Source organism: Scyliorhinus torazame, chromosome 8 (assembly GCF_047496885.1).
Source record: "Scyliorhinus torazame isolate Kashiwa2021f chromosome 8, sScyTor2.1, whole genome shotgun sequence".
NCBI lineage: Eukaryota > Metazoa > Chordata > Chondrichthyes > Carcharhiniformes > Scyliorhinidae > Scyliorhinus > Scyliorhinus torazame.
Window position 1 is genome coordinate 66,007,644 of NC_092714.1, and position 24,763 is coordinate 66,032,406.

The 24,763-nt window shown below is 44.5% G+C and overlaps 1 protein-coding gene across 3 annotated transcripts in view; it reads right to left on the minus strand.

Moving 5' to 3' along the window:
* wdr3 (WD repeat domain 3) overlaps window positions 1-24,763 on the minus strand; it is a 74,877-nt gene that overhangs the window by 20,275 nt on the left and 29,839 nt on the right. For all 3 annotated transcript variants that reach the window (XM_072513763.1, XM_072513762.1, XM_072513764.1), the window contains exons 10-18: window positions 18,403-18,513; window positions 17,410-17,640; window positions 14,097-14,190; window positions 12,860-12,961; window positions 11,464-11,549; window positions 9,008-9,143; window positions 6,349-6,405; window positions 4,743-4,843; window positions 1,489-1,600 (exon numbers count right to left, since the gene is read on the minus strand). In XM_072513763.1, the coding sequence (XP_072369864.1) occupies window positions 1,489-1,600; window positions 4,743-4,843; window positions 6,349-6,405; window positions 9,008-9,143; window positions 11,464-11,549; window positions 12,860-12,961; window positions 14,097-14,190; window positions 17,410-17,640; window positions 18,403-18,513 (1,030 nt within the window). The remainder of the gene's footprint in view (window positions 1-1,488; window positions 1,601-4,742; window positions 4,844-6,348; window positions 6,406-9,007; window positions 9,144-11,463; window positions 11,550-12,859; window positions 12,962-14,096; window positions 14,191-17,409; window positions 17,641-18,402; window positions 18,514-24,763) is intronic.

Below are 24,763 nucleotides of genomic sequence, written 5' to 3' on the forward strand. Positions count from 1 at the left end.
TATTTACTACAGTGATGCTGCTTTAGACCCCAACAATTATGTTTGCACTAGTCAGATTCAAGGAAGTAGCTCAATCATTAAAAGGCTGATATTTACAATGACAAGATTAAGATCCTGCACTGTGGAACCTTTTAACCAAGTCAAACAATTACTTGACAATTAACATGACTTCCACAGAATGGAATGTAGAAAACATTGGTTCTAAAAGTGGTGGGTTATCAAATTATTAATGAAGAGCTCTCAAAACAATCTTAGAATTTCACTTAGCAATCTCTAAAATTCACTTTCTTGGTCATTTTCTTGGTGAGTTGAAAGTTTTCCTTATTTCCATCCTTTATGATGTTATTGCTGCCTCATGACTGCACTTGCTCCTCAAATTGGGACATGCTTTCATTATAACTCAACACAAAGTTTGCTTGGATAACCCTGGCTGCATTCTGACAGTAACCATCTCCCTTAAGGTGAGCTACACCCACAATCTTTTTGTTATATTTGTGGAAGGGTCAGCATTTGATGCCCATTCCTGATTGCGCTTGAGCGGAGTGGCTTGCAGGCCATATCACAGGGCAGTTAAGAGTTAATCACACTGCTATAGGTCTGGAGTTGCTCACAAGTAGACCAGGTAACGACGGTAGATTTCCTTCCCGAAAGGACATTAGTCCTTCCCTGAAGGACATTAGTAAACCAGGTAGGTTTTTACAACAATCGATGATAGTTTGACAGTCACCATCATTGCGATTATGCCAGATTTTAAAAAAATTAATTGAACTTAAATTCCACCAGCTGCCATGGTAGAAATTGAACCAAGGCTCATGAAACATTAGCTTGGCCTCGGGATTACTAGTTCAGTGACATGTCCACTACACCGCTGTCTCCCCCATACGATGGATACTGGTTCGTTCACAACCCAGTAAATCACATATACTAAAATAATTTCCTCTGCAAAATACTTTGCTTTCCTCTTCCTCTCTTCACTCTAACAAGCCTGTGTGATGATGAATTAAAAATGCAAGAGCCCCAGAACAGTTGGCATTGATATTCCAATTGGCCCTAGGGGAAGTACCTGGGCACCACTTAGTACCTCACAAGACTGGCAAATATATTCCCATTATGAAGTGATGATCTATTGTTCCAACCCCACCCCTCATTCAAAACAGAAAGATCATTTTTAAAAAGCTTCAAGATATTTTATTTTACACTTGCTGTTTCAAGAGAATAATTAGCTAATTAGTAGGATTATAGGCGTATTGGAAGATGGTGATGGATTCAGTGTAAAGTTGCAACCTTTTCCACTGCATTTGTGACATAAATCTTTTACACTGAGGACACAATGTTATTCAATGAGAGTGAATAACAATATTACATCTGATGGGTGCAACCAGTTCAACAGGAAAAAATGAAATTTGATTAATGCTTGAAAGTGGAATATTGAAAAGAGATTTAATAATTGTCAGTTGAGACCATAGGCTAATATTCCTTTACACTCACTTCCAGAGTCTGAATGTGCTCAAACTTGTCAGCGTCCCATTGTTTAATCTTCCGATCTTTCCCAGCAGTAAAGAAGAGGTGAGTTTTTGGTACAAACTTCAAATACATTACACTGTAGGAAAACAGGTCAGAAAAAATCCATCACTGAGTCACTGATTTTACCACAATTTGTCTTTTTCTTCGCAGTTAACCTTGAATTTATCTATATTTTTTGTACACAAAATACGAAAATTGTAAATGACTGTATAGAGCTCTGCAAGTGCTCCATTTATTGTGTGCTGACTACATAAGGGATAAGACAACATGCTTGACACAAACCTTAGTGTTGGGTGGGGTTACTGGGTTATGGGGATAGGGTGGAGGTGTTGACCTTGGGTAGGGTGCTCTTTCCAAGAGCCGGTGCAGACTCGATGGGCTGAATGGCCTCCTTCTGCACTGTAAATTCTATGATAATAATCAGCTTCAGAGAAAAAAATCCATAAAATGCATGAGGAAACCATCTTATTGCTCTGGATTAGAATCATAGAATCCCTACAGTGCACAAGAGGCCATTCGGTCCATTGAGTCTTCGCCAACCCTTTGAAAGAGCATTCTACCTCGGCCTGCTCCCCTATCCCATCCCCTCAACCTAACCTGCACATCTCTGGACACCAAGGGGCAATTTAGCATGGCCAATCCACCTAACTTGCCATCTTTGTCTTTATATATTGTCTTTTCTCAAAACACTCGTTTGTGCATATTTTCCTGTCTTTAATGTACGTTGCATTGCTTCTTTAATTTTTGTTCTCAACACCCCTTTTTCTAACCCAATGATCCTCCTCACCATCTCTTCTTGCTTTGCCGGTGTCCTTTTGGGTGCTTGATTGCACTCCATCCCCTAGTGTGCATGGAGATACCAACTTCCAACAACATTTATTTATGAATTTATGCAGCACCTCTAATGTAATAGTTTGTCCTAAGGCATTTACTTGGAGCATTATGAAACAAATTTTGACACCGAGCCAGATTAGGACATATTAAGGTAGATGGTCAGATAGATAGCCAACCCGGACGTTTTAAGATCTTAAAATGAAGAAGGCGAAGTAAAGAGGAGGAGAACTTTAAGGTGGTAATAACAGAGCAAGGGACTTAGCAGCTGAAGGTGCAGTCCTCAATTAAAACTGGGGATCCTCAAGAGGCTAGAATTAGAGGAACAGATATCTTAGTGGTTTGTGGAGCTGAATGACATTACCAAGAAAAGGTGGGGTGAAGTGATTGAGAATTTTAAAAATCGATCTGCTGCTTAGCCAGGAGCCAATGTAGGTCATTGAGCACAGTGGTGATCAGTGAACGGGACTTGGTGCTAGTAAAGTCAAGGGCACCAGGATTTTGGATCATCTCAAGTTCATAGACAGTAGAACATGGGAGACCAGTCAGGAGTGTATTGGAATAGTCAAGTCCAGAGTAACAAAGACGTGGATGAGAGTTTCAGCAGCGGAAGAGCTGAGTCAGGGCTGGAGTTTGGCTATGATGGAGGAGGAAATCTTCGTAACGGGGTGAATGTCCGCTCGGAAGCTCATCTCAGGGTCAAATATGACATGGTTGCAAAGGTTCTGGCTCAGTCATAGGCAGTTGATAGGGAGAGGGATGGCATTGGTAGCTGGGGAACAGAGGTTACAAAAGGACACGGGACAATTACTTTATTGGAATATTTATCATCCAGCTGAATTTTTCCAGACATAATTTCCAGCATTTCATAGATTTCATAGAATTTACAGTGCAGAAGGAGGCCATTCGGCCCATCGAGTCTGCACCGACACTTGGAAGCACCCTACCCAAGCCCACACCTCCCCGTATCCCCGTAACCAAGTAACCCCACCTAACCTGTTTGGACACGAAGGGCAATTTAGCGTGGCCAATCCACCTAACCTGCACATCTTTGGACTGTGGGAGGAAACCGGAGCACCCGGAGGAAACCCACGCAGACACAGGGAGAACGTGCAGATTCCACACAGACAGTGACCCAAGCCGGGAATCGAACCTGGGACTCTGGAGCTGTGAAGCAACAGTGCTACCATACCGCCCTGTTCACCTCACCAAGACACCTATTTCTCCACAATGCACAAATCAAAGACTCATGTGGAGTAATCACAACTGATGCCTAATAAATATGAATCAAAGCTTAACAATGCTTAAAGTTCTCTCTTGCAAATAAGCCATGCGCTGCATTTAGCAATGTCCATGACATGGGATACAAATTATGTCCATTCAAATGACAATACCAACCAATGCAGGTTCAATCCTACTGTTGTAGCAATCATGTCTCGTATTTGGGATTAATCTAGGGCGGGATTCTCCCCTAATCGGCGGGACAGGCGGTCCCGGCAGCGAGGAGTGGCATGAACCACTCCGGCGTCGGGCCGCCCGGAAGGTGTGGAATCCTTCGCACCTTCAGGGGCTAGGCCGGCGGCGGCGGGGCTGGCGCCGCGCCAACCGGCGCGGAAGGGGCTTGGCGCCAACTGGCGCGGAAGGAGCTTGGCGCCTCCGCCGGCCGGCGCAGCACCAGTATATGCTGCCGTCATCCCAGTGCATGTGCAGGGGGGTTCATCCCCACACTGGCCATGGCGGAGGTCCACAGCAGCCGGTGCGGAGGGAAAGAGTGCCCCCATGGTACAGGCCCGCCCGCGGATCGGTGGGCCCCGATTGCTGGCCAGGCAACCGTGGGGCCACCCCCCGGGGCCAGATCCCCCCCAAGGACCCCAGAGGCCACCAGCAGAGCCAGGTCCCGCCGGTAAGTACCAGGTCTAAGTTACGCCGGCGGGACAGGCCTAAAACGGGCGGCTTCTCGGCCCATTGCGGGCCGGAGAATCGCCGGGGGGGGGGGGGGCACGCTGCCAGCGGCTGCCGTGGCGCGATTCCCGCCCCTGCCAAAAGCCCGGCGCAGGAGAATTCGGCAGCCGGCAGGGGCGGGATTCACGCCGCAGCCCGGCGATTCTCCGGCCCGGCAGGGGGGGGTCGGAGAATCCTGCCCCTATAGTCATGAATTTTGGTATTGTTGCCTTTTTACTGATTATAGCACAAATAAGCTGGCACAAGAGTTTGTCACACAATTTTCCAATTCAAATCTGTGCAAGTCACGATGCTGTTACCAAAATCAGTCTTTGGGATGAGGCCCCAGTTGGATTTTGAGACCGTTGGCTGCTGTTCCTCCCATGATCCCATGACGTCAATCTCAACAGCAGTGCATTAATGACTATTGGAAAACTAAAACATACCTGTCATCATGAGCAAATAGAGACTTGTGACAGTCACCAAATTCCAGTCCCCAAATCTTGACGTTCCTGTCAGCTGACCCAGTAGCTATCAGATTGCTGTCCTACAAAGATACAAAGAACAGTGATTTGAAAACAAAGCAGTAAAAAAGATTATAGAAGGAAGAATAGAGAAATTAATGGATGGCACGGTGGCGCAGTGGTTAACACTATTGCCTCACAGCACCGAGGACCCGGGTTCGATCAGGGCCCGGGTCATTGTCCATGTGGAGTTTGAACATTCTCCCAGTGTCTGCGTGGGTCCCACCCCCACAACCCAAAAAGATGTGCAGGGTAGGTGGAATGGCCACACTAAAATTGCCCCTTAATCGGAAAAAAAAGAATTGGGTACTCTAAATTTATAAAAGAAAAAAATAGAAAAATGTTAAAAATTTGTACTGATAAACTTGGCAATCTTCTCAAATCATGGAGCTAAACCCTTCCCATCAAAACACAGAAATGTATAGTTTTGGGTCTATTACATCTGTCCCAAATATAAATGTCAAGCCCATTTCTACATATACGCTAACTAACAAGGTGACCCACATCCAAGACGTCAATTGATGGCGGCATGGTAGAACAGTGGTTAGTACTGTTGCTTCACAGCACCAGGAACTTGGATTCGATTCCCGGCTTGGGTCACTGCCTGTGCGGAGTCTGCACGTTCTCCCTGTGTCTGCTTGGGTTTCCTCCGGGTTCTCCAGTTTCCTCTTACAAGTCCCGAAAGACGTGCTGTTAGGTGATTTCGACATTCTGAATTCTCCCTCCGTGTACCCGAACAGACGCCGGAGTGTGGCGACTAGAGGATTGTCACAGTAACTTCATTGCAATGTTAATGTAAGCTTCTTGTGACAATAATAAAGATTATTATTTTGCCTTTTTTCTGTTTTACGATTTTCAATGGCAGAAGTTCATTTTCAAACAACTTGAGATACAAATTCACAGCATTCCGAGGAGCTGTCCCATTGATCATTCCTTCCAACACAGGAAATTCCACAGCAGCAGCCGCAGACTGGCATTGTGGAAAATTAAGTAGGAGACAACTGAAGCAACACAAAAACACACAGCTGCTCTTGCAGGTGTACAAATACTGTGCATAGAAAGGCCTTTCCCTAGGTGTATTTTCCTTAAACAAAATTACTTGTGTATGAAATGAATCATGAGCAGGCAGATCAATTATGTTTTTAAGAATGATAACTCACTAATAATAGTGCAATTTCAGTGCATTTCATGTTCACAAGAGAAATTCTGCTTGAAGAGAATGTAGGCCAATTGGTTGGGCTGCAATACTGCAAGTGCATCTTAGTCCTGCACTCCCTACAAAATTAATACCTGCCAACAGCAAAAAGTATTCAAATTTACCCCAATATTTGTGATAACTAAATGGAGATGTGGCATTTATTTAATGACATCTACATTGACTTTGATTTCATTCTCTGGAGTTATGTAAAAACATATTCCAAAGTGCAATAAGATAAAACATCCCCAATCATTTGAAATAATTTATCATCCCTTCATTCTGCAACATACATTACTATTGAACAGATGGCACAACAGTGCACAAACTTACAGAAGAGATATCCATACACAGCACGGGTAGCTTGTGTCCATAAAGAGACAGGAAAAACTGGAGAGAGAAAACAAAAATATTTGAACTGGCCATCTTTTCAAAACACAAATGCGCTTTTTTTTTTTCAACCACTAGTGTGAAAGACCAATAATCTAAAAAAGTCAGTTTACATAAGTTTAAAATTCCCTACACCAAGCAACTGAAACATCTACAAATATTTTCCAAAGTTGCCTGGTTTCTGCAGCACTTCTGACCAATATTTAAAACATCACAATAAATTCAATCATTTTTTTTTCAACCACAAAATCTACACGTTTAATTTATCTTCCCATTTGCGCTACGATTCATGGTGTGATCTGCATCGTCTAATTTTCAGTCATATTTGGTGCAAACCATAGTATGAAATACTGGCTTGTTAGAGGATTGAAAGGCATTAGATAATTCCACATTTGCTGTTGATACAGGGAGTTATTTGGGGTGCATTTACACTGTACTTTTAGTGCCAGTGCAAAGCATTTTTGGCTTTGTGCTGTCATTAAATTCCTGGGTCATGTGTGAAAGCCCAAACCGACTCTGAATTGAAGTCGAACGATATTACCTGTTCCAGAGTCTCAGCTTGCTTTGCTCCAGTGCTGAGCTGATGTCTGAATCTGTCAGGCGTATTATATTAGGGTGACAAGTTATCCCTCCTGAAGGACATCAGTGAAACAGTGAGTTTTTCCTGACAAACCAGGGGCGGGATTCTCCGTAATCGGCACGATGTCCGCCGACCGGCGCCAAAAACGGTGCGTATCAGTCCAGCATCGCGCCGCCCCAAAGGTGCGGAATTCTCCACATCTTGAGGGGCCGAACCCTAACCTTGAGGGGCTAGGCCCACGCCAGACTGATTTCCGCCCCGCCAGCTGGCGGGAAAGGCCTTTGGTGCCCCGCCAGCTGGCGCGGAAATTACTTTGCCGGGTGGCCCATGCGCGGGAGCGTCAGCGGCCGCTCACGGCATCCCCGCGCATGCGCAGTGGAGGGGGTCTCTTCCGCCTCCGCCATAGTGGAGACCATGGCGAAGGCGGAAGGAAAAGAATGCCCCCCGGCACAGGCCCGCCCGCGGATCGGTGGACCGATCGCGGGCCAGGCCACCGTGGGGGCACCCCCCGGGGCCAGATCGCCCTACGCCCCCCCCCAGGAACCCGGAGCCCGCCCGCGCTGCCGTCCTCCGCCGTCCCAAAGGTGGTTCAATGCACGCCGGCTGGCGTGGGTTGACAGCGGCGGGACTTCGGCCCATCGCGGACCGGAGAATCGCCGGGGGGGGATTCCTGCCGACCGGCGCGGCGCGATTCCCGCCCCCGACGTATCACCGGTGGCGGGATACACGCCGGCCCCCGGCGATTCTCCGACCCGGTGGGGGGTCGGAGAATCGCACCCCAGAAGTTTTCACGTTTATTTTTCTTATGCTAATTTACAAATGTTTACTAAATTTGATTCAAATTTTTCCATTGCAGAATTTGAACTTCCAGGTTGTTCATCTGGTACAATAATGAATGCCCTCCATACCCAATTTGAATGATAATACAAAATAAAGGACAGGCCACGCTATCACGGATCAGTGCATTATGTCATCTTTCTTTGGAGGGAACAATTGTAAAGCAGATTCAAAGTAACTCCCAAAAGTGAATTTGATACATACTTAAGGAAAACATTGACAGGGATATGGGGAGTGGGACTAATTGGAAAGTTGTACTACAATGGGTTAAATGACCACATTCTGTATCATATTATGGAGGGAAGCATGGGGGTAACAAATATTTTACTTATAGGTACATTTATTGATTAAATACTGCCTCACAGCATGGCTGCCTGATCTTAAAACATTTGCCTGTTATGGAGAACCAGGGGTGCGATTCTCCGACCCCCCACCAGGTCGGAGAATTGCCGGGGGCTTGCGTGAATCCCGCCCCCGCCGTGTCCCGAATTCTCCGCCACCAGAGATTCAGCGGGGGCGGGAATCGCACCGCGCTGGTTGGCGGGCCCACCCCCGCCGATTCTCCGGCCCGCGATGGGCCGAAGTCCCACCGCTATCAACCCTCTCCAGCCAGCGTGGATTAAACCACCTTTTAAACGGTGGGACAAGGCGGCGCGGGCAGGCTCCGGGGTCCTGAGGGAGGGGCGCGGGGGCGATCTGGCCCCGGGGGGTGCCCTGGCCCGCGATCGGGGCCCACCGATCCGCGGGCGGGCCTGTGCCGTGGGAGCACTTTTTTTCTTCCGCTTTTGCCATGGTCTTCACTATGGCGGAGGCGGAAGAGACCCCTCCCCTGTGCATGCGCGGGGATGACATCAGCAGCCGCTGACGCTACCGTGCATGCGTCGCCCGGCGAAGACCTTTCGGCGCCGGCTGGCATGGCGCCGGCTGGCCTTTCCCGCCAGCCGGCGGAGCGGGAACCACTCCGGCGCGGGCCTAGCCCCTCAAGGTGAGGGCTTGGCCCCTCAAGGAGCGGAGACTTCCGCACCTTTGGGGTGGCCCGATGCCAGAGTGGTTCCCGCCACTCCATTACGCCGGAACCCCCCGCCCCGCTGGGTAGGGGAGAATCGCGCCACAGGTTACAAGGGAGGACTTCTTTTCCAAATACATTTCACAGAGTTTGCATGAGTCCTTACAGCAATGTTTTACCTTCAATGTGTCCGTGTAAAATACTTTAACAGTGCAATCGAGTAGTGATACTGCTAGCAATCTCTGATTAGGGCTGTAACACACAGACAGGATGTCTTCATCCAGCTGCAGTGTGCGAATATGATTCAAAGACAATCTACAATTAAGGAATAACAGAACACAGGTGAAGATCAGCCACCCAGAAGTAGCTACATTAATTATCAAAATGGGAAAACACTGGGAAAACTTGGGCTATGCGGCCTCAAAAGGAGACAATTGGGAAAGAAGTATTTATCATAGTAAAAGAGATAGAGATGGTAGATTTGGAACATTTCTTCAAACTGAACTATTACAGCAGGACAAGGAAGCACATATTCAAACTGCCAAAAGGAAAATGTAGCAATGGTGTCCAGATGTCCTTCACACACCGGAGATCAACATTTAAAATAAACTTCAGGATATATAGGATAGTGGGGTTGATAATCCCAGAATCATTAAAAATGTCTGATATGTGGGTTGACAGTTAGCTCTTGGTTTATATTGTTAGTTTGTTTTCCTTTTCTCCCTTTCCTCTCACTTGGTCATTTCCCTTTTTGTCTCTCCCCTCTCAAGTTCTTTTGCTCCTTTCGATTCCTGACCTCACTTATCGCTAACGTTCAGTTTTTGTGTCCTCCTGCTGCTGCCCCAGACTTGAACCACAACCCATCCCCTCAACTTAAACCAGTATCTACCCTCTGTGACTCTCGGTATTTTTTGACTCGCTCACTACTTGCTTGAGAGCAGACCAAATTCAGTTGTCTAATTGTCTCTAAAGCTCTCCTTACCATATTCACTTACGATCATTGAATTTCATCATCTCCTGTGGACTTGATCATCAATGGGGCAATTTCTGACCACTTACTTGGATTTCTTGTATCCACGTTTGCCTGGCACCTTCCAATCTAAGTTATAACATCCAATCTGGGCAAAAACATTACCCCAAGTCACTTACAACCACATTCTTTAACTTCCAATTTCCTATTATTGCTAACCATTTGCTGTATATATGTAACTGATAATTTGTTAGTCCCTCAACTTCATCTTTGCTGCCTTCGTCCCCAGTAAAACTTTCACGTCTTCCTGTCCCTTACAGTTGTTTCCTCTGGCCCCAGCCCTCATCTTTGCTTCCTCAAGTCCAAGGGCCGCAGGTTTGAATGCATCTGGCGCAAAATTGGCAAAGCAGTGCATCAGCAGATTGGTTCCACCACGTTGGGTGGGATTTTCTGTGCAACGCGCCGCATGTTTTTTGGTCTCGGAGGCAGCCCGCCAGCGGGATCTTCTGGTCCTGCCGTTGTCAATGTGATTTCCTGCTGAATATATCCCTCGTCGCCGGGACACCGGAGGTGGGGGTATGCCATTGGTGGGACCGGTATATCCCGCTGGTGTGAACCGCCGGTAAATTCTGGCCGTTGAGTTCTAATTGACCTCGCCCAGAGCTGTTTTTTCTCTTACCCTGCCATTTCCTCTTCCACTTCTATCAGTCCATTCATGTTTTTGTTGTTTCCAGACTTAATTACCCCAATGCTTTCTCGGCCAGCCTCACATCCATCACTTGCCATAAATTAGCATCATGCAAAACTCCACAGCCAATCCAATACCACAGCAAGTCCTGCTTCCACATCACCCCTGTCCTCTCTGAAGTACACTGGCTTCCAGTTTTCCAATGCCTTGAATATACGTGTCTTAACCTTATGCTTGAATTATTTCATGATCCAAATCTTCTTTACCACTGTAACGTTCTCCAACTCTATAAATACTCACCCACAAATTCCCCATTCCCTCTTGCTCCAAATTCTTGTATTCCATCCCTATACTTTACCTCAACACTGGTGGTTGTGGTTTCCAAATTCTCCCCCAAAGTCCCTCCTCCTCTCACTTCTCTTTCTTCCTTAAAACCTATTTCTTTGGTCAAGTTTTTAATCGCCCCTCCTAACGAGTGTTTCTTCGGCTCAGCACTCATTTTTCCCTTTGACTCGGTGAAGCTCTGAGGGACGTTTTTTCAATGTTAAATGTGCTGAATAAATGTAAATTTTGTTAAGTAGGATAAGTAAATGCTGACTGACACTCTGACTGCAAGCAGCATCTAGTCAAGCTGATCTTATCTTTGATCAATATCTGCAGGCACACTTTCATGCATGGTCAATTGTACCTTTTTGGTCGAAAATAAACTAAACATTAATGATGCCATGTCAATCGAGTCCAGTATTGCCACAGTAGCGATTACAAGTGGAAACCCTAACTAATTTTCTTCCTCTTAGACCAGAAATATTGAGATTGGTAATTCAGCACAGATCGAAGTCAAATCAAATCACCCTTCCTGGACTATGCAGTTTGTCCATTTAGTGGATAAATGTGCTTCGCTGTCACAGGAGCCCAATTATCTTTAACAATTGTTACTTAATTAAGCAGCTCGATTTATTTTCCCCCTCATTGCTCACCTTGTCTGCGTTGAAGTTTCATCCTTCGCCAACTCAAATTCCCAGAATTTCACCAACTTGTCAGCACTTCCAGTAACAAAACCACGCTGGAACGAAGAACAGAATTTAAAAACATTCATAAAATATGTGCTATTCGAGTTGTTCAATGGACAACATTCTCTTGTCACCTCTGATTTAGATTCCAATTTAACTCAAAGGTGATGACAGTTTCATTTTTTGATCAATATATTTTTAATTTACATGGAGGGGGTGGGGGAGATGGAAGGCAGTATCTAACCCTTGCAATTTATTTTATTTGTGCTTCTGGCAACAATTTATTAAAAATAATTTGTGAAAGCTCCACAGTTGTTTTGGTTACCTGTTTGAAATGGAAAAATGTTAAAACAATTATATGAAAGGGTAGAATCATAGATCATAGAATTTACAGTGCAGAAGGAGGCCATTCGGCCCATCGAGTCTGCACCGGCTCTTGGAAAGAGCAACCTACCCAAGGTCCACACCTCCACCTTATCCCCATAACCCAGTAACCCCAATTTTGGACACTAAGGGCAATTTAGCATGGCCAATCCACCTAACCTGCACATCTTTGAATGGACCTACTTTTAAAATGTATTCTTTTATGGGATGTAAATATTGCTGGCAAAGCCAGCATTTATTACCCATCCCAAATTGATCCCGGAAAAGAGGTGATGTGCCCCCTTTTTAACCCACTTCAGTCCGTATGGTGAAAGCTATTTGCCATAGCACTACATATTGGAATGTGCCTGTGATGCAGACACCCTCAAAATTATCTAACACTGATGCAAGTGGTTTACTCAGGTAGCAGCTAGCTTTAGTGCTCCCTCCTCACCCAGAATGCTACACAATGGTCTATTAAATTATCTTTTTAAATTTTGAGTACCCAATTATTTTTTTTCCAATTAAGGGGCAATTTAGCATGGCCAATCCACCTAGCCTGCACACCTTTGGATTGTGGGGGTGAGACACACGCAAACACGGGGAGAATGTACAAACCCCACACGAACAGTGACCCGGGGCTGGGATCAAACCTGGGTCGTCAGCGCCGTGAGACAGAGGTGCTAACCACTAAGCCACCGTGCTATCCTGGTCTATTAAATTATATATTGGCTCCTTCAATGTAAGGTTCAAGTAACTTCTGTACTTATAAACAAGAAGTCATTTCTATACATGTCCTTACCTGCTGGCAAAGAGCGGCCTCAATTTCAAAAGGCTGGTTTTTAAATAGTACATTTACTAGATTCTGCCTGTGTGGGTGAGTAATTACAGCTTGCTTGATATGTATTACAAGGAAATTTGAGTAAGGGCAATGCAAGGGTAATTTTCAGACCTCATCCAAAAATAACCTATCCAGCTAAAATCTTGCAGAATGAATTACCTGGTCTGGTGCCAGTGAAATGGACCACACTGCTCGGTCATGGGCATCAAATGTCTCCAACAAATTCCCAGAAGCTATATCAAAAAGCTGTAGCTTTCCAGACTACAGAGAGAAAAGAAGGGATAGTAAATGCAAAGACATGTGTGATATAAATTTAATTCAGCTGTCTGCTAAAAGAGATGCAACTCACACAGGTTAATGTCTTTTATTTGCTGCCTTTTATGTTCTATCATGAAGAAACATCTATTGATGATTAAAAACCTTTTAAGAGTTGTAATTATTTTTACATTAAATTTTCTCTTTCACTGACCTTTCATTTACAATCGATTGATCAGGTTCATGCACATATTTATTGTGAATTATTTAGTTTAATAACAATTACAGTATGCTTTGGGACGATGAGCCCATGGAGGATTCAATGGAGGCATTTACACAAACTCAATTTAAATTCAATCTGGCACCAATTGAAGTGATGTTCACTTCACAAACAGAAATGTCTTAAATTCAATGGCTGATCCACGAGGGGAGGACAAAATTTCACTTCAATTATCTTCGCTTCCTCAGAGAACAACCAATGACAGCAAAATAACAATATTTCTAAGCAACAGCTACTAGTTTGTGTAGGCTTTCATTACATTGTTTTTTCCCTTTGCATCTGACTGAAAAGCCCAGAAAATGAGATAATGAATGTGTTTCTTTTACCTTAATTCTATTCAAAGTCAAGAACTAACAGAGAATGATCTAATGATTCATTTTAAGTTGGAAGTATCAAGACTAGCGATTACATGAACTGCCATTTATACTCATATATATGCATACATTTTCCTTCTGCTTCTACTAGGAACTTCAAATACAGAAAAGGTGGTTCTACGTAGCACATATCAATGACATTCGAAAGTGGGTCGTTAAAGGGCATCCTATCGGATCTCATTTGATGGCACACTTGGTAAATGCACTGCTCAGTGCTTCAGAGCTATACAAACTCAGATCATGATGTTCTTGCATTTGTACTCCAGCATGAGTTGATACGTTCAGAAGTTGAGATTTGTTTCGAAAAATTCTTCTTTACAGCCAAGATTGTTTATCTCCAATTTATTCCAATTCACCACAATTGTTAAGGTATCGTTGCATCATGTTCTGACTACCTTAGAGACTGCTCAAATTAGAAAACTTTAAATTGAAAATTGGTCACAATAGCTGCTCTAAAGCTTTGCAAAGAGAAGTCTTAGTTCCTTACCTTAGTTCCCAAGATAATTTGTCTATCCCCAGGAACAAAAAGAGAGCAGAGAGAGTATTCACAAGCCATGGTCCTGATACACTGCAGAGTAGATCTGAGGAACAGCAAAAAAAACTTTCAGGGTCTGCTTGATAAACAAGTGCACATTTTATAAAGTGTATGGAATGAAGTGTGCACTTGATAATGGTTTTAGAACAGACAGTGCATTTTAATGTTTTAAATAAAAAAGGGCATCTAGACTAGTTCAAAGAAACTACATGAATTGAAGCCGCATGATTGATATGCAACTAAAATATTAATGAATCTACATAGTTGCATGCCTAATATAGGAATGTTACAAATTTAAATTAAAGTCCTGTTTGCGTGGGTCTCCCTTCCACAACTTAAAGATGTGCAGGATAGATGGATTAGCCATGCTAAATTGCCCCTTAATTGGAAAAGAAAAGAATTGGGTACTCTAAATTTATTTTTAAAAAGATAGATATTTTAAAGTTGTTTTACTTTGCTGACTTGGTATATTAAAGTTTATTTTGTTTGTTTAAAACCATTAAATCTTGTGATTTTATTCTTTTAGTGGGTGACTGGGATTTCAATAAAATTGTTGATTTCATGTGGCATTGCTCATGTGAAGACAAGGTCAAAGGGCCGGTTTTAATCAGGAGAGGCTTTTGAGCAGTTGAGCGAGTACAGAATATGGAAGTTTCAGATCCCGAATGTTTTAACTGCCAGGTCTAATTTAATTGCCACAGGTTATTTCCCATCCAGAAAGGTAGTGGGAGAAATTGTAGGGAACGGACACAGTAGTCGCTAACAGGTGTAAATTAGGTGTCCAGTTTTCAAGCAAGTAATGGAAGAGAGTTTCAGGAGGGAAGAGAGGAATGCTTGACAGGGGTGCTTGCAAATTTCCTTGCGGAGCACAGAGAAGCACTCCCGCTCAAGGTACCTTCCCCACTCAGGCCCGGTGAGGATGTTGCTGGGCTCCTTTAACTCAATAGGACCATGATTTGCATGGATGAAGACAGTCCATGAACCCTGTCTGCTGCTTGCTTCATACTGTCCAGAGTCAAACAATGATTAAAATAATAGCAGGCAAAGTAATAGAAGAGCACACCAGCCCAGAGTCTAAAATAATGAAAATGCTTTCATGAAATGAAATGGAGTCTTAAAACTTTCAGAAATAATCATTTTAAATAAAATCTTTCAGACAAATCAAACTATTTTGACCTCTACAAGACATTGGTCTGTCTCAAAATACTGTGTCCATTTCTGCATCTTTCCAGGGTGGTGATATTAAGACTTTTAAAAGGGAGCACAGGAGTCACAAGATTAAGTTCAAGTTTAAAGCATCTTAGTTGTCGAAACCGGCTCAATGAGATGGGTTTCCATATTTTAGAAAAGCATAGACTAAGAGGTGATTTGAACAAAGTGTATAGAATGATAGAGGGAATAGATCATGGGCGGGATTCTCCGAGCCCGCGGCGGGTTGGAGAATCGGCGGGGACATGGGAAATTCCCACCATGGCGTTCCGACGGCGGGACGCGATTCTCCGGTGCCCGCACAGTCGCTGAAAGAGGCCCCCGCGGTGATTCTCCGCGGTCGACCGGCCAAACTCCCACCGAGTTCCGCTGGTGTGGTTCCAACCTGGTACCACCCGGCGGGGGCTTGGACCTGTGGCCCCGGTGGATGTGAGCGGGCCGGGGGGGGGGGGGGGATCTGACTCTGGGGGGGCCTCCACAGGGTCCAGGTCCGCGATCGGGGTCTTCCGATCGGTGGGTACCCGTGGTCTGGAGGCAGCCTGTTGGTCTCCGCCATGTTGTGTGGCGCCAGCGCGGAGACGGCAACCACGTGCATGCGCTGGCGCGGAGACGCCTGTCGCGTGCCTGCGCGGACACGAGCCGGCGCCGTGCTGGCCCCCTGAAGACCGCTGAATTGCTGGGCCAGGAGGCCCGTTGACGCCGGCGTAAACCACTCCGGTGTTTACGCTGGTGTCAACACTTGGCCGGGATTTCAGAGAATCCCGGCCCATGCCTGTAGTGACAGTTTACAAATACATAGGTTGGAGAGCTAAAAGAGTGATGAGCAACCTAGACTTGTGAGTGGGGCACACGAATGGCCTCCTTCATCTCAGTGGGCTACATGTTTGAAATCAGGCTTGTTCACTAACCATGGCCCCATGAATTAGATTAAATATATTTAATACACGCCGAACATTTCATAACAAGTGAGCTTAATCATTTAATATTAGTAGAACTGTCATCAACTTCAAGAGGTAAAATCAAAATAAACATTTACACTTTGGACGCAGAGGGAGGACATCGTTCTCAGTCAATATTGTGTGCAATCAGCACGCGCCTTACTTCACTTGCCCTTTCTTTACATGCGTATCACTTCAGTCATACCCGTAGGAAAGATCAGCAGAGGATGGCAACTCTGCACATGGGCAGCAGTCAACAAAATGCCTTGTGGGCTGCACTCAGAACCCAAATGAACCGTGTGTGGCCCCCAGGACACAAGTTACCGACCACTGGGTTAAAAGGCCACAAACGTAAATTATGCATGGCCAAATCTAGGATGGGTGAGGTGGTTATTGCCCAGGAATAGTGGACCTGTGGAACATGGTGCGGACCCATGCAGTGAACGTCGATTCTCTGAATGCCCTCAACTGAGAGCTGGACTCATTTCTGGCTTGGATGGAGATGAACTCAAACATAAATCAGGTACTATATAGGATTAACCAGGGCCAGAGTGATCTCCTGGACTAGTGTTGATCACCTAAAGGAGTCAGAGAGGAATTTTCCAGATTTTCACCCTTAATTGGCCTGGGCTTTTAACCTCTGCCAGCAATTACATGGCATCCAGGTGGGGTGGGGTGTGTGTGTGTAGATATTGTGATGTTCAGGATATCACAGTTGTGCGGGTCAGGTTGGATGGTTTGTGCTTCACAGCAGCCAATAAGGAATGGAAGGAATATATGGAACCCGCTGAAGGTGGAAAGCTATTAGTGGGCTAAAGTAATGGTGTGAAAATTTAAAACTGATCAAATATGAAATTAAAAAATTTAATTAAGGACCCCCAAAAGATCCATTGTTAGAAAAGCAAGCGGACAGCCAATTTGCCAGGCATGACCATAGTTGTGCCGGCTCCTCTTTGCTTACACATTTACATAGGTAAAATCCGTATTCAACGTGGATACGCAAATTTAAAATGGGCAGAAGTTGATAAATAAAGGGTGGCAACGTGGAGTCAAGTGGCAGAGGCTGGAAGTGCATGCAGATGTACGAGTATGTGACACACACACACACATATTCAAACCTGTTCCAAATTTTGACTGTCTCGGCCGAAGCAGAGAGTACAGCAATATTGTCAGAGCTGAAGGCGAGGGTTCTCGCATCTGTCCTGTGACCTGCTATGGTTATCCTGGCAACTTTTGTGCATTCTGGCGTTTTCACTGTTAGGTTGAGGCTGTAAGCCTCAACAGTGTTGTTGTGCAGCAGCATCACAGCCTTTAGTTCCCCATTTGGCAATAAAAGAAAATTGAATGATCTAGAGAAAAGAAAATCAGTCGGGGTCAAAAGGCCAAAGCAGCAATAAGTTGTAATGCAAGACTGAAAACACTAAACTAGAATTCACTCAGGTTAGTCGAGTGACATGTGTAAATTTAATATTAAAGATATCCTCTAAATGTGGAAGCAACAATGATTGCTCAGCAAAAACATAAATCTAAACTCAATTACATTGCACGTTTCAATACAGTAGAGCAAGGGGAACTTATGCACTTCCATTTATATAATGGTATTAGAGCTCACAAATAGTAAAATGGCCGAACATATTGCTTTGGAATTAGATACAATATACTGTACATTTTTATGCACATCAAAACTGCTGGAAAAATCTAAAGATACATTGTGCAACAGAAATAAAATGCAACCCTAAACTATCTTTTGCTGATATAATAATGCATAAAGCAATACAGACAGGTATGCACCCATTCACAAAGTCCAACACACTGACATTTCAGAGTTCCAAGCTTTTATTTTGAATAAAAACTTCTATTCATTTTAATTTCCTCCATAGAGATAGGACAATTTTTAAAAATCGTGTGAAAGGAGTGTTCCAATTTTTAAATGGGCTGCCAAATTTTGTGTAATATAATCATTTATCTGGAATATACTTATTTTTTGAAAATGCAACCCAATCTCTGTGAACGAGAACTTTCCTAGCACTGATTAACATTTTATTGTTTATGATTATGTTTAAGATTATACCACAGGTAATTCTTTCTTTCTGGTTGGCCACACGTCTCACCTGATTTTTCCTGAAACTTTGATATTTGTGATTTTCTGAATCTCATCTTTTAACGTTCGTTCCACTGCAGGCTCCAGGTCAACGTCAGATTCCCCAGACTCAGCCTTGCGTCTGTTAAATTGAATATTTTGCTTTGAATTATTTAAGTAAATGCAGCAAAATAAAATGAATTAATTCCATGTGCAAAGCACTCCTGTTTCCTGCGGTCAGATCCCTTTATTTCCAGTCCACAACTGCAACTTTCCCTACTCTGTTCTGAGGTCCCCACCTGCTTCAAGATCACCATCATACCGGTGTCAAAGAACCACCAGACAACGTGCCTCAACGACTATCAGTCAGTGGCCTTGACATTGATCATAATGAAATGAAGTGCTTTGAGAGGTTGGTCATGAGCCATATCAACTCCATACTCCCAGAATGCTTAGATCCACTGCAATTCACATACCGCCACAACCGGTCCACAGCAGACGCCATCTCCATTGCACTACACTCAAGCCTGGAGCATCTCAACAACAAGGACTCCTACGTCAGACTCCTAATCATTGAGTACAGCTCCACCTTCAGCACCATAATCCCAGACAAGCTCATATCAAAGCTCCAAAATCTAGGACTTGGACCTCACTCTGCAACTGGATCTTCGACTTCCTGATCCATAGACCACAATCAGTAAGAATAAACAACAACTCCTCCTCCACGATTGACTTCAATACCAGGGACCCACAAGGTTGCGTACTTAGCCCCCTACTATACTCCCTTTACACACACGATTGTGTGGCAAAATTTGGCTCCAACTCCAACTACAAGTTTACTGACGACACGACCGTAGTAGATCGGATCTCGAACAATGATGAGTCAGAATATAGGAGGGAGTTAGAGAACCTAGTGGAGTGGTGTAATGATAACACCATCTCCCTCAATATCAGCAAAATTAAAGAGCTGGTCATTGACTTCAGGAAGCAAGTACTGTACACGCCCCTGTCTGCATCAATTGGGCGGAGCTGGAGATGGTTGACAGCTTCAAATTCCAAGGTGTAAATATCACCAACAACCTGTCCTGGTCAACTCACATCGGCGCTACGACCAAGAAAGCACAACAGCGCCTATACTTCTTCAGGAAAGGAAGAAAATTAGTCATGTCCACATTAACTCTTACAAGCTTTTATAGATGCACAATAGAAAGCATCCTATCTGGCTGCATCACAGCCTGGTATGGCAACCGTTCGGTCAAGACCGTGAGAAACTACAAAGAGTCATGAACACAGCCCAGTCCATCACACAAACCCGCCTCCCATCCATTGACTCTGTCTACACCTCCCGCTGCCTTGGGAAAGCGGGAAGCAGAACCTCCGACCCGGGTTATTCTCTCTTTCAACTTCTTTCATCGGGCAGAAGATACAAAAGTCTGAGAACACGCAATAACAGATTCAAATACAGCTTCTTCCGCGCTGTTACCAGACTTCTAAACTACCCTCTTGTGGACTGATCGGACATCTTCACACATCTTCTCTACTGAGTAGTACTGCATGCACTCCTGTATGCTTCACCCAATGCCTGTGTATTTACATTGTATATTTATGTTTACCCTATGTATTTTTTTCATTTATGGAATGATCTGTTTGAGCTGCACGGAGAACAGTACTTTTCACTGTGCCTCGGTACACATGACAATAAACAAATCCAACCAATCCAACTCAGAATCAAAGTTCAAGTTCCTTCTGTTCTTCCATTACTCTAATGATATCCAGATTCCCATGAACACCTTTACTTACCTGAATACCAGTGTCTAGCTCACCTTTGATTATACAAGCAGAGATATTGGACATAAACTGAAGCACATGGCTCTTCTAATGACTAAGGAAGCCAGCAGTAGGAATGACAAGATTGTTTTAACTAAACATAAAGTCTGCCCACGGCAGTAACTATTTACACATCACAATCCCCGTTGGGACAACCAACCTGCCGGTCCCTGCTCAGGTCAGCTTTTATGCTCGGTTTTACAGGCCCAAGCTGAGTGGGCCTCTGCCACTATTGGGAAAGCTTGTATTCTAGTAGCCCCACAAGAAAATCGATTGTGGTTTCCCTATGGGCCTCGTGGTGGTTATGACAGTTCTATTGAGACTGGTGTGCATAGATAGATGCAGTTCCCTACTTCTCTCGGTAAATGCCTGTAGTTTATTCAATCACTGTTCTCCATTACTAGATTTAGTAATGTAACGTGCTAGCATGTTAACCAGTCGATCATGAATGTTACCTTTAAGTAAGATTGAATTTTTCCAACTCCAGAATTTTATACTACCTCCTCTGGCAAATTTTGAGGCGGAGAGAGGGGAGTGCAAAATAACCTGGACAGGATTCCCTCCAGGATCCCACACATAATTTTACGGTGGTGCAGACAGGGCCTCAGATGGGAAGCTGTAGCAAGGCCCTTAAGTGACCACTGGGGGTGTTCACAGTAACTTCATTGCATTGTTAATGTAAGCCTACTTGTGACAATAATAAAGATTATTATTATTGTTGACCACTTAAACGGCCTTTTCCCGCCCAGTCTTATATTGTAGATTGGCGGGTGCCCGAAAACTGAGGGTGGGAAACTGAAGACGTTCTCACCCGCAATCTCGGGCGAGAGGCACCTTCTTATCAGGGACATAGGAGCTCCAGCCCTCCATCCCTGCACAACTCCAACATCAAGAAAGCACCCCCCCCCCCCCACCACCCCCCCACTCCGACCCCTCTCTGGGCAACCCCACCCTCCCCTTCCCGGGACTGCTGAAGTGCGGCCCTGTCTCAGGCATAGCATTGCAGTACCTCTTCTGACCACTGCAGTGCTGCGCCTGGAAGGATGGAAGGACTGGAGATCTGTTGATCATTCCAATTGGCCCGACAGCTCTCCACGTCAGGAATTCTGTCCGTGCGGACAGAAATCCTACTTCTTCCAATCAGGGCTCAACTGAGCGTGAAATAGCAGCGTACCTGTCGGCATCCCTGCCAATCTGCAGGAACATGGGTGCCAAGTGCTCACCCTGAAAATTCAGGTCCAGACTCTGTCCCTATCTCAACTCATCTGATGCCAAAACCCTCAACCACGTCTTTGTTACCTCTAGACTCAATGCATTCTTGGCCAGCTTCCAAAGTTCAAACATCCATAAACTTGAGATCATCCAAAACTCCAGTGCCCATGACCGAAATTGTGCTAAATTTTGTTCATCCATCACCCCTGTGTTTGCTGACCTACACTGGCTACTGGTTCGTTACACTTCAACTTTAAAATTCTTATCCTCATTTTCAATTCCCTCTACTATGTCATCCCTCCCTACTTCTGTAATCCCTCCAGCCGATAACCCTCCAAGACAGCGGTGTTCCTTCAATTCCGGCCTCTTGAGCATTCCCAATTTTAAAGTTCCTCCATTGGAGGGGTACTCTCACTGCCAAGGTCATAAGCTTTAGAATTCTTTCTTAAACCTGCCTTTCCATTGACTTTTGTGTACCTTAAACCTGCCTTTTTGACTAAGGTTTTGTTTTTGTTTTTTAAAAGTGTTGCACCCACATATTTCTTTTACCCTTTTGGGGAATAGTGAGAGCAATTCTCAAGCTGATTATCAGCCCATTGAACCATATTGAATGCTCCTTCTATGGCCCACAACTCCTTTAAAAAAAAAAAATTTAGAGTACCCAATTATTTTTTTTCCAATTAAGGGCAATTTAGCGTGGCCAATCCATCTACTCTGCACATCTTTGGGTTGTGGGGGTGAAACCCACGCAAACACAGGGAGAATGTGCAAAATCCACACGGACAGTGAACCGGGGCCAGGGTCGGACCCAGGTCCTCAGCGCCGTGAGGCAGCAACACTAATCACTACGCCACCGTGCGACCCTTGGCCGACAAGTCCTGGCATTGGACCTGAACCCTGAGCTTCATCCAACCCGTAGACCAGTGGCGATAGACTCTTTGTATTGTTCTTTCCTCAAGCCAAATCACCATGAACCATAGCTGTCGCTACTCAGGAAGGTAACACAATAGCTATATCCGTGTGTTCCACTACCTCCAAGGCATCTGATTACCTTGGGGTACATAAGAACGAGGAGCAGGAGTAGGCCATCTGGCCCCTCGAGCCTGCTCCACCATTCAATAAGATCATGGCTGATCTTTTGCAGACTCAGCTCCACTTTCCGGCCCGAACACCATAACCCTTAATCCCTTTATTCTTCAAAAAACTATCTATCTTTAGCTTAAGAACATTTAATGAAGGAGCCTCTACTGCTTCACTGGGCAAGGAATTCCATAGATTCACAACCCTTTGGGTGAAGAAGTTCCTCCTAAACTCAGTCCTAAATCTACTTCCCCTTATTTTGAGGCTATGCCCCCTAGTTCTGCTTTCACCTGCCAGTGGAAACAACCTGCCCGCATCTATCCTATCTATTCCCTTCATAATCTTATATGTTTCTATAAGATCCCCCCTCATCCTTCTAAATTCCAATGAGTATAGTCCCAGTCTACTCAACCTCTCCTTGTAATCCAACCCCTTCAGCTCTGGGATTAACCTAGTGAATCTCCTCTGCACACCCTCCAGTGCCAGCACGTCCTTTCTCAAGTAAGGAGACCAAACTGAACACAATTCTCCAGGTGTGGCCTCACTAACACCTTATACAATTGCAGCAGAACCTCCCTAGTCTTAAACTCCATCCCTCTAGCAGTGAAGGACAAAATTCCATTTGCCTCCTTAATCACCTGTTGCACCTGTAAACCAACTTTTTGCGACTCATGCACTAGCACACCCAGGTCTCTCTGCACAGCAGCATGTTTTAATATTTTATCATTTAAATAATAATTCCTTTTGCTGTTATTCCTACCAAAATGGATAACCTCACATTTGTCAACATTGTATTCCATCTGCCAGACCCTAGCCCATTCTCTTAGCCTATCCAAATCCCTCTGCAGACTTCCAGTATCCTCTGCACTTTTTGCTTTACCACTTATCTTAGTGTCGTCTGCAAACTTGGACACATTGCCCTTGGTCCCCAACTCCAAATCATCTATGTAAATTGTGAACAGTTGTGGGCCCAACACTGATCCCTGAGGGACACCACTAGCTACTGATTGCCAACCAGAGAAACACCCATTAATCCCCACTCTTTGCTTTCTATTAATTAACCAATCCTCAATCCATGCTACTACTTTCCCCTTAATGCCATACATCTTTATCTTATGCAGCACCGTAAAAGCTTCCTCATGTCCCTTAGAAACAGCACACAACTCAGTCCATCAGCGACCAAAAAGGTTTTCATCCCTCACTGGTATTATTTATATCATGTACTAGCCACTGATTATCTCGCTTTATGAATTGCAGAAGCTTCAATCAATCCTGTTTTTATTCCTGACTTCCTCACACTAATGTCTAACATTGTACTGAACCATGTAGTCTGCCAGCCCCGGTTTACATGAGCCAATACTCAGTTTTCTTCAAATCCTTTTTATCCGTTACATTTTCCTTACAGCATGGAGTGTATGCTTGCCATTATTTGTTTGTTTGTTTTTCTACTTTGCAATACACCACTTGCACATTCAATACAGTCAACTTTTGGGGTTACAACCCAATTGAATCCATACATAACAGTCCCTAACAGTTTACAGGACATTTTGTCCGTAATAACTATTACACTCTCCAATGCAATATTGTTTGCTGCATTGGTTACAAATTTTCCACCGTGGCATCAAGCTGCCAAAATTCCTAAACTATTGTCATTTAAAATGCGGGGGTTCCTCGTCAGTTGCTGCCGTCTGCCAAGACCCTGAATAACTCCACCGCATAGTACATACCCCGTGGAGACCACAGATCATCCATCAGCTAACGTGCAGTTCGAGATGTCTGACCGGAGGTTTCATTATTGAGGAATAATTTGATATTTTGATTTGTTTCTAACCCGTAAGGTTTTCTTTCTGGGCTCTGTCATTTAATTCCCTCAAATATGTAGCCAATTGTATCATTAGTTTTCCCCCCCCCCCCCCCCATACTGTCGAAAACATTCTTCTCTGGAGTGTAGTTCGCGTTCTTCGTCTGTGTTATTTTTGCTCCATCTGAAAACCAAATGAACAGGTCAAAGGCGAAGAGGGCCCTATTTCTTAATTTGTATCTTTCTATTCTTGTTTGGATGTTCCAGAAGTGCCCTCTCCAAGGCTTCCGGATTTCCATTTAATTCCCTTCTCATCCTTGACATACATCATACGATTAAGGCCTGTTAAGCCTCCTTCTCCTATCGTTGCACCCCTGAGTGAGACTCGAAGAATCTCAAACTCCCCTTTTACTAACTCCGTGATCCAAGCGGGTCGAAACTTTCCCTGATACATGTCGGATATTGCTACTGC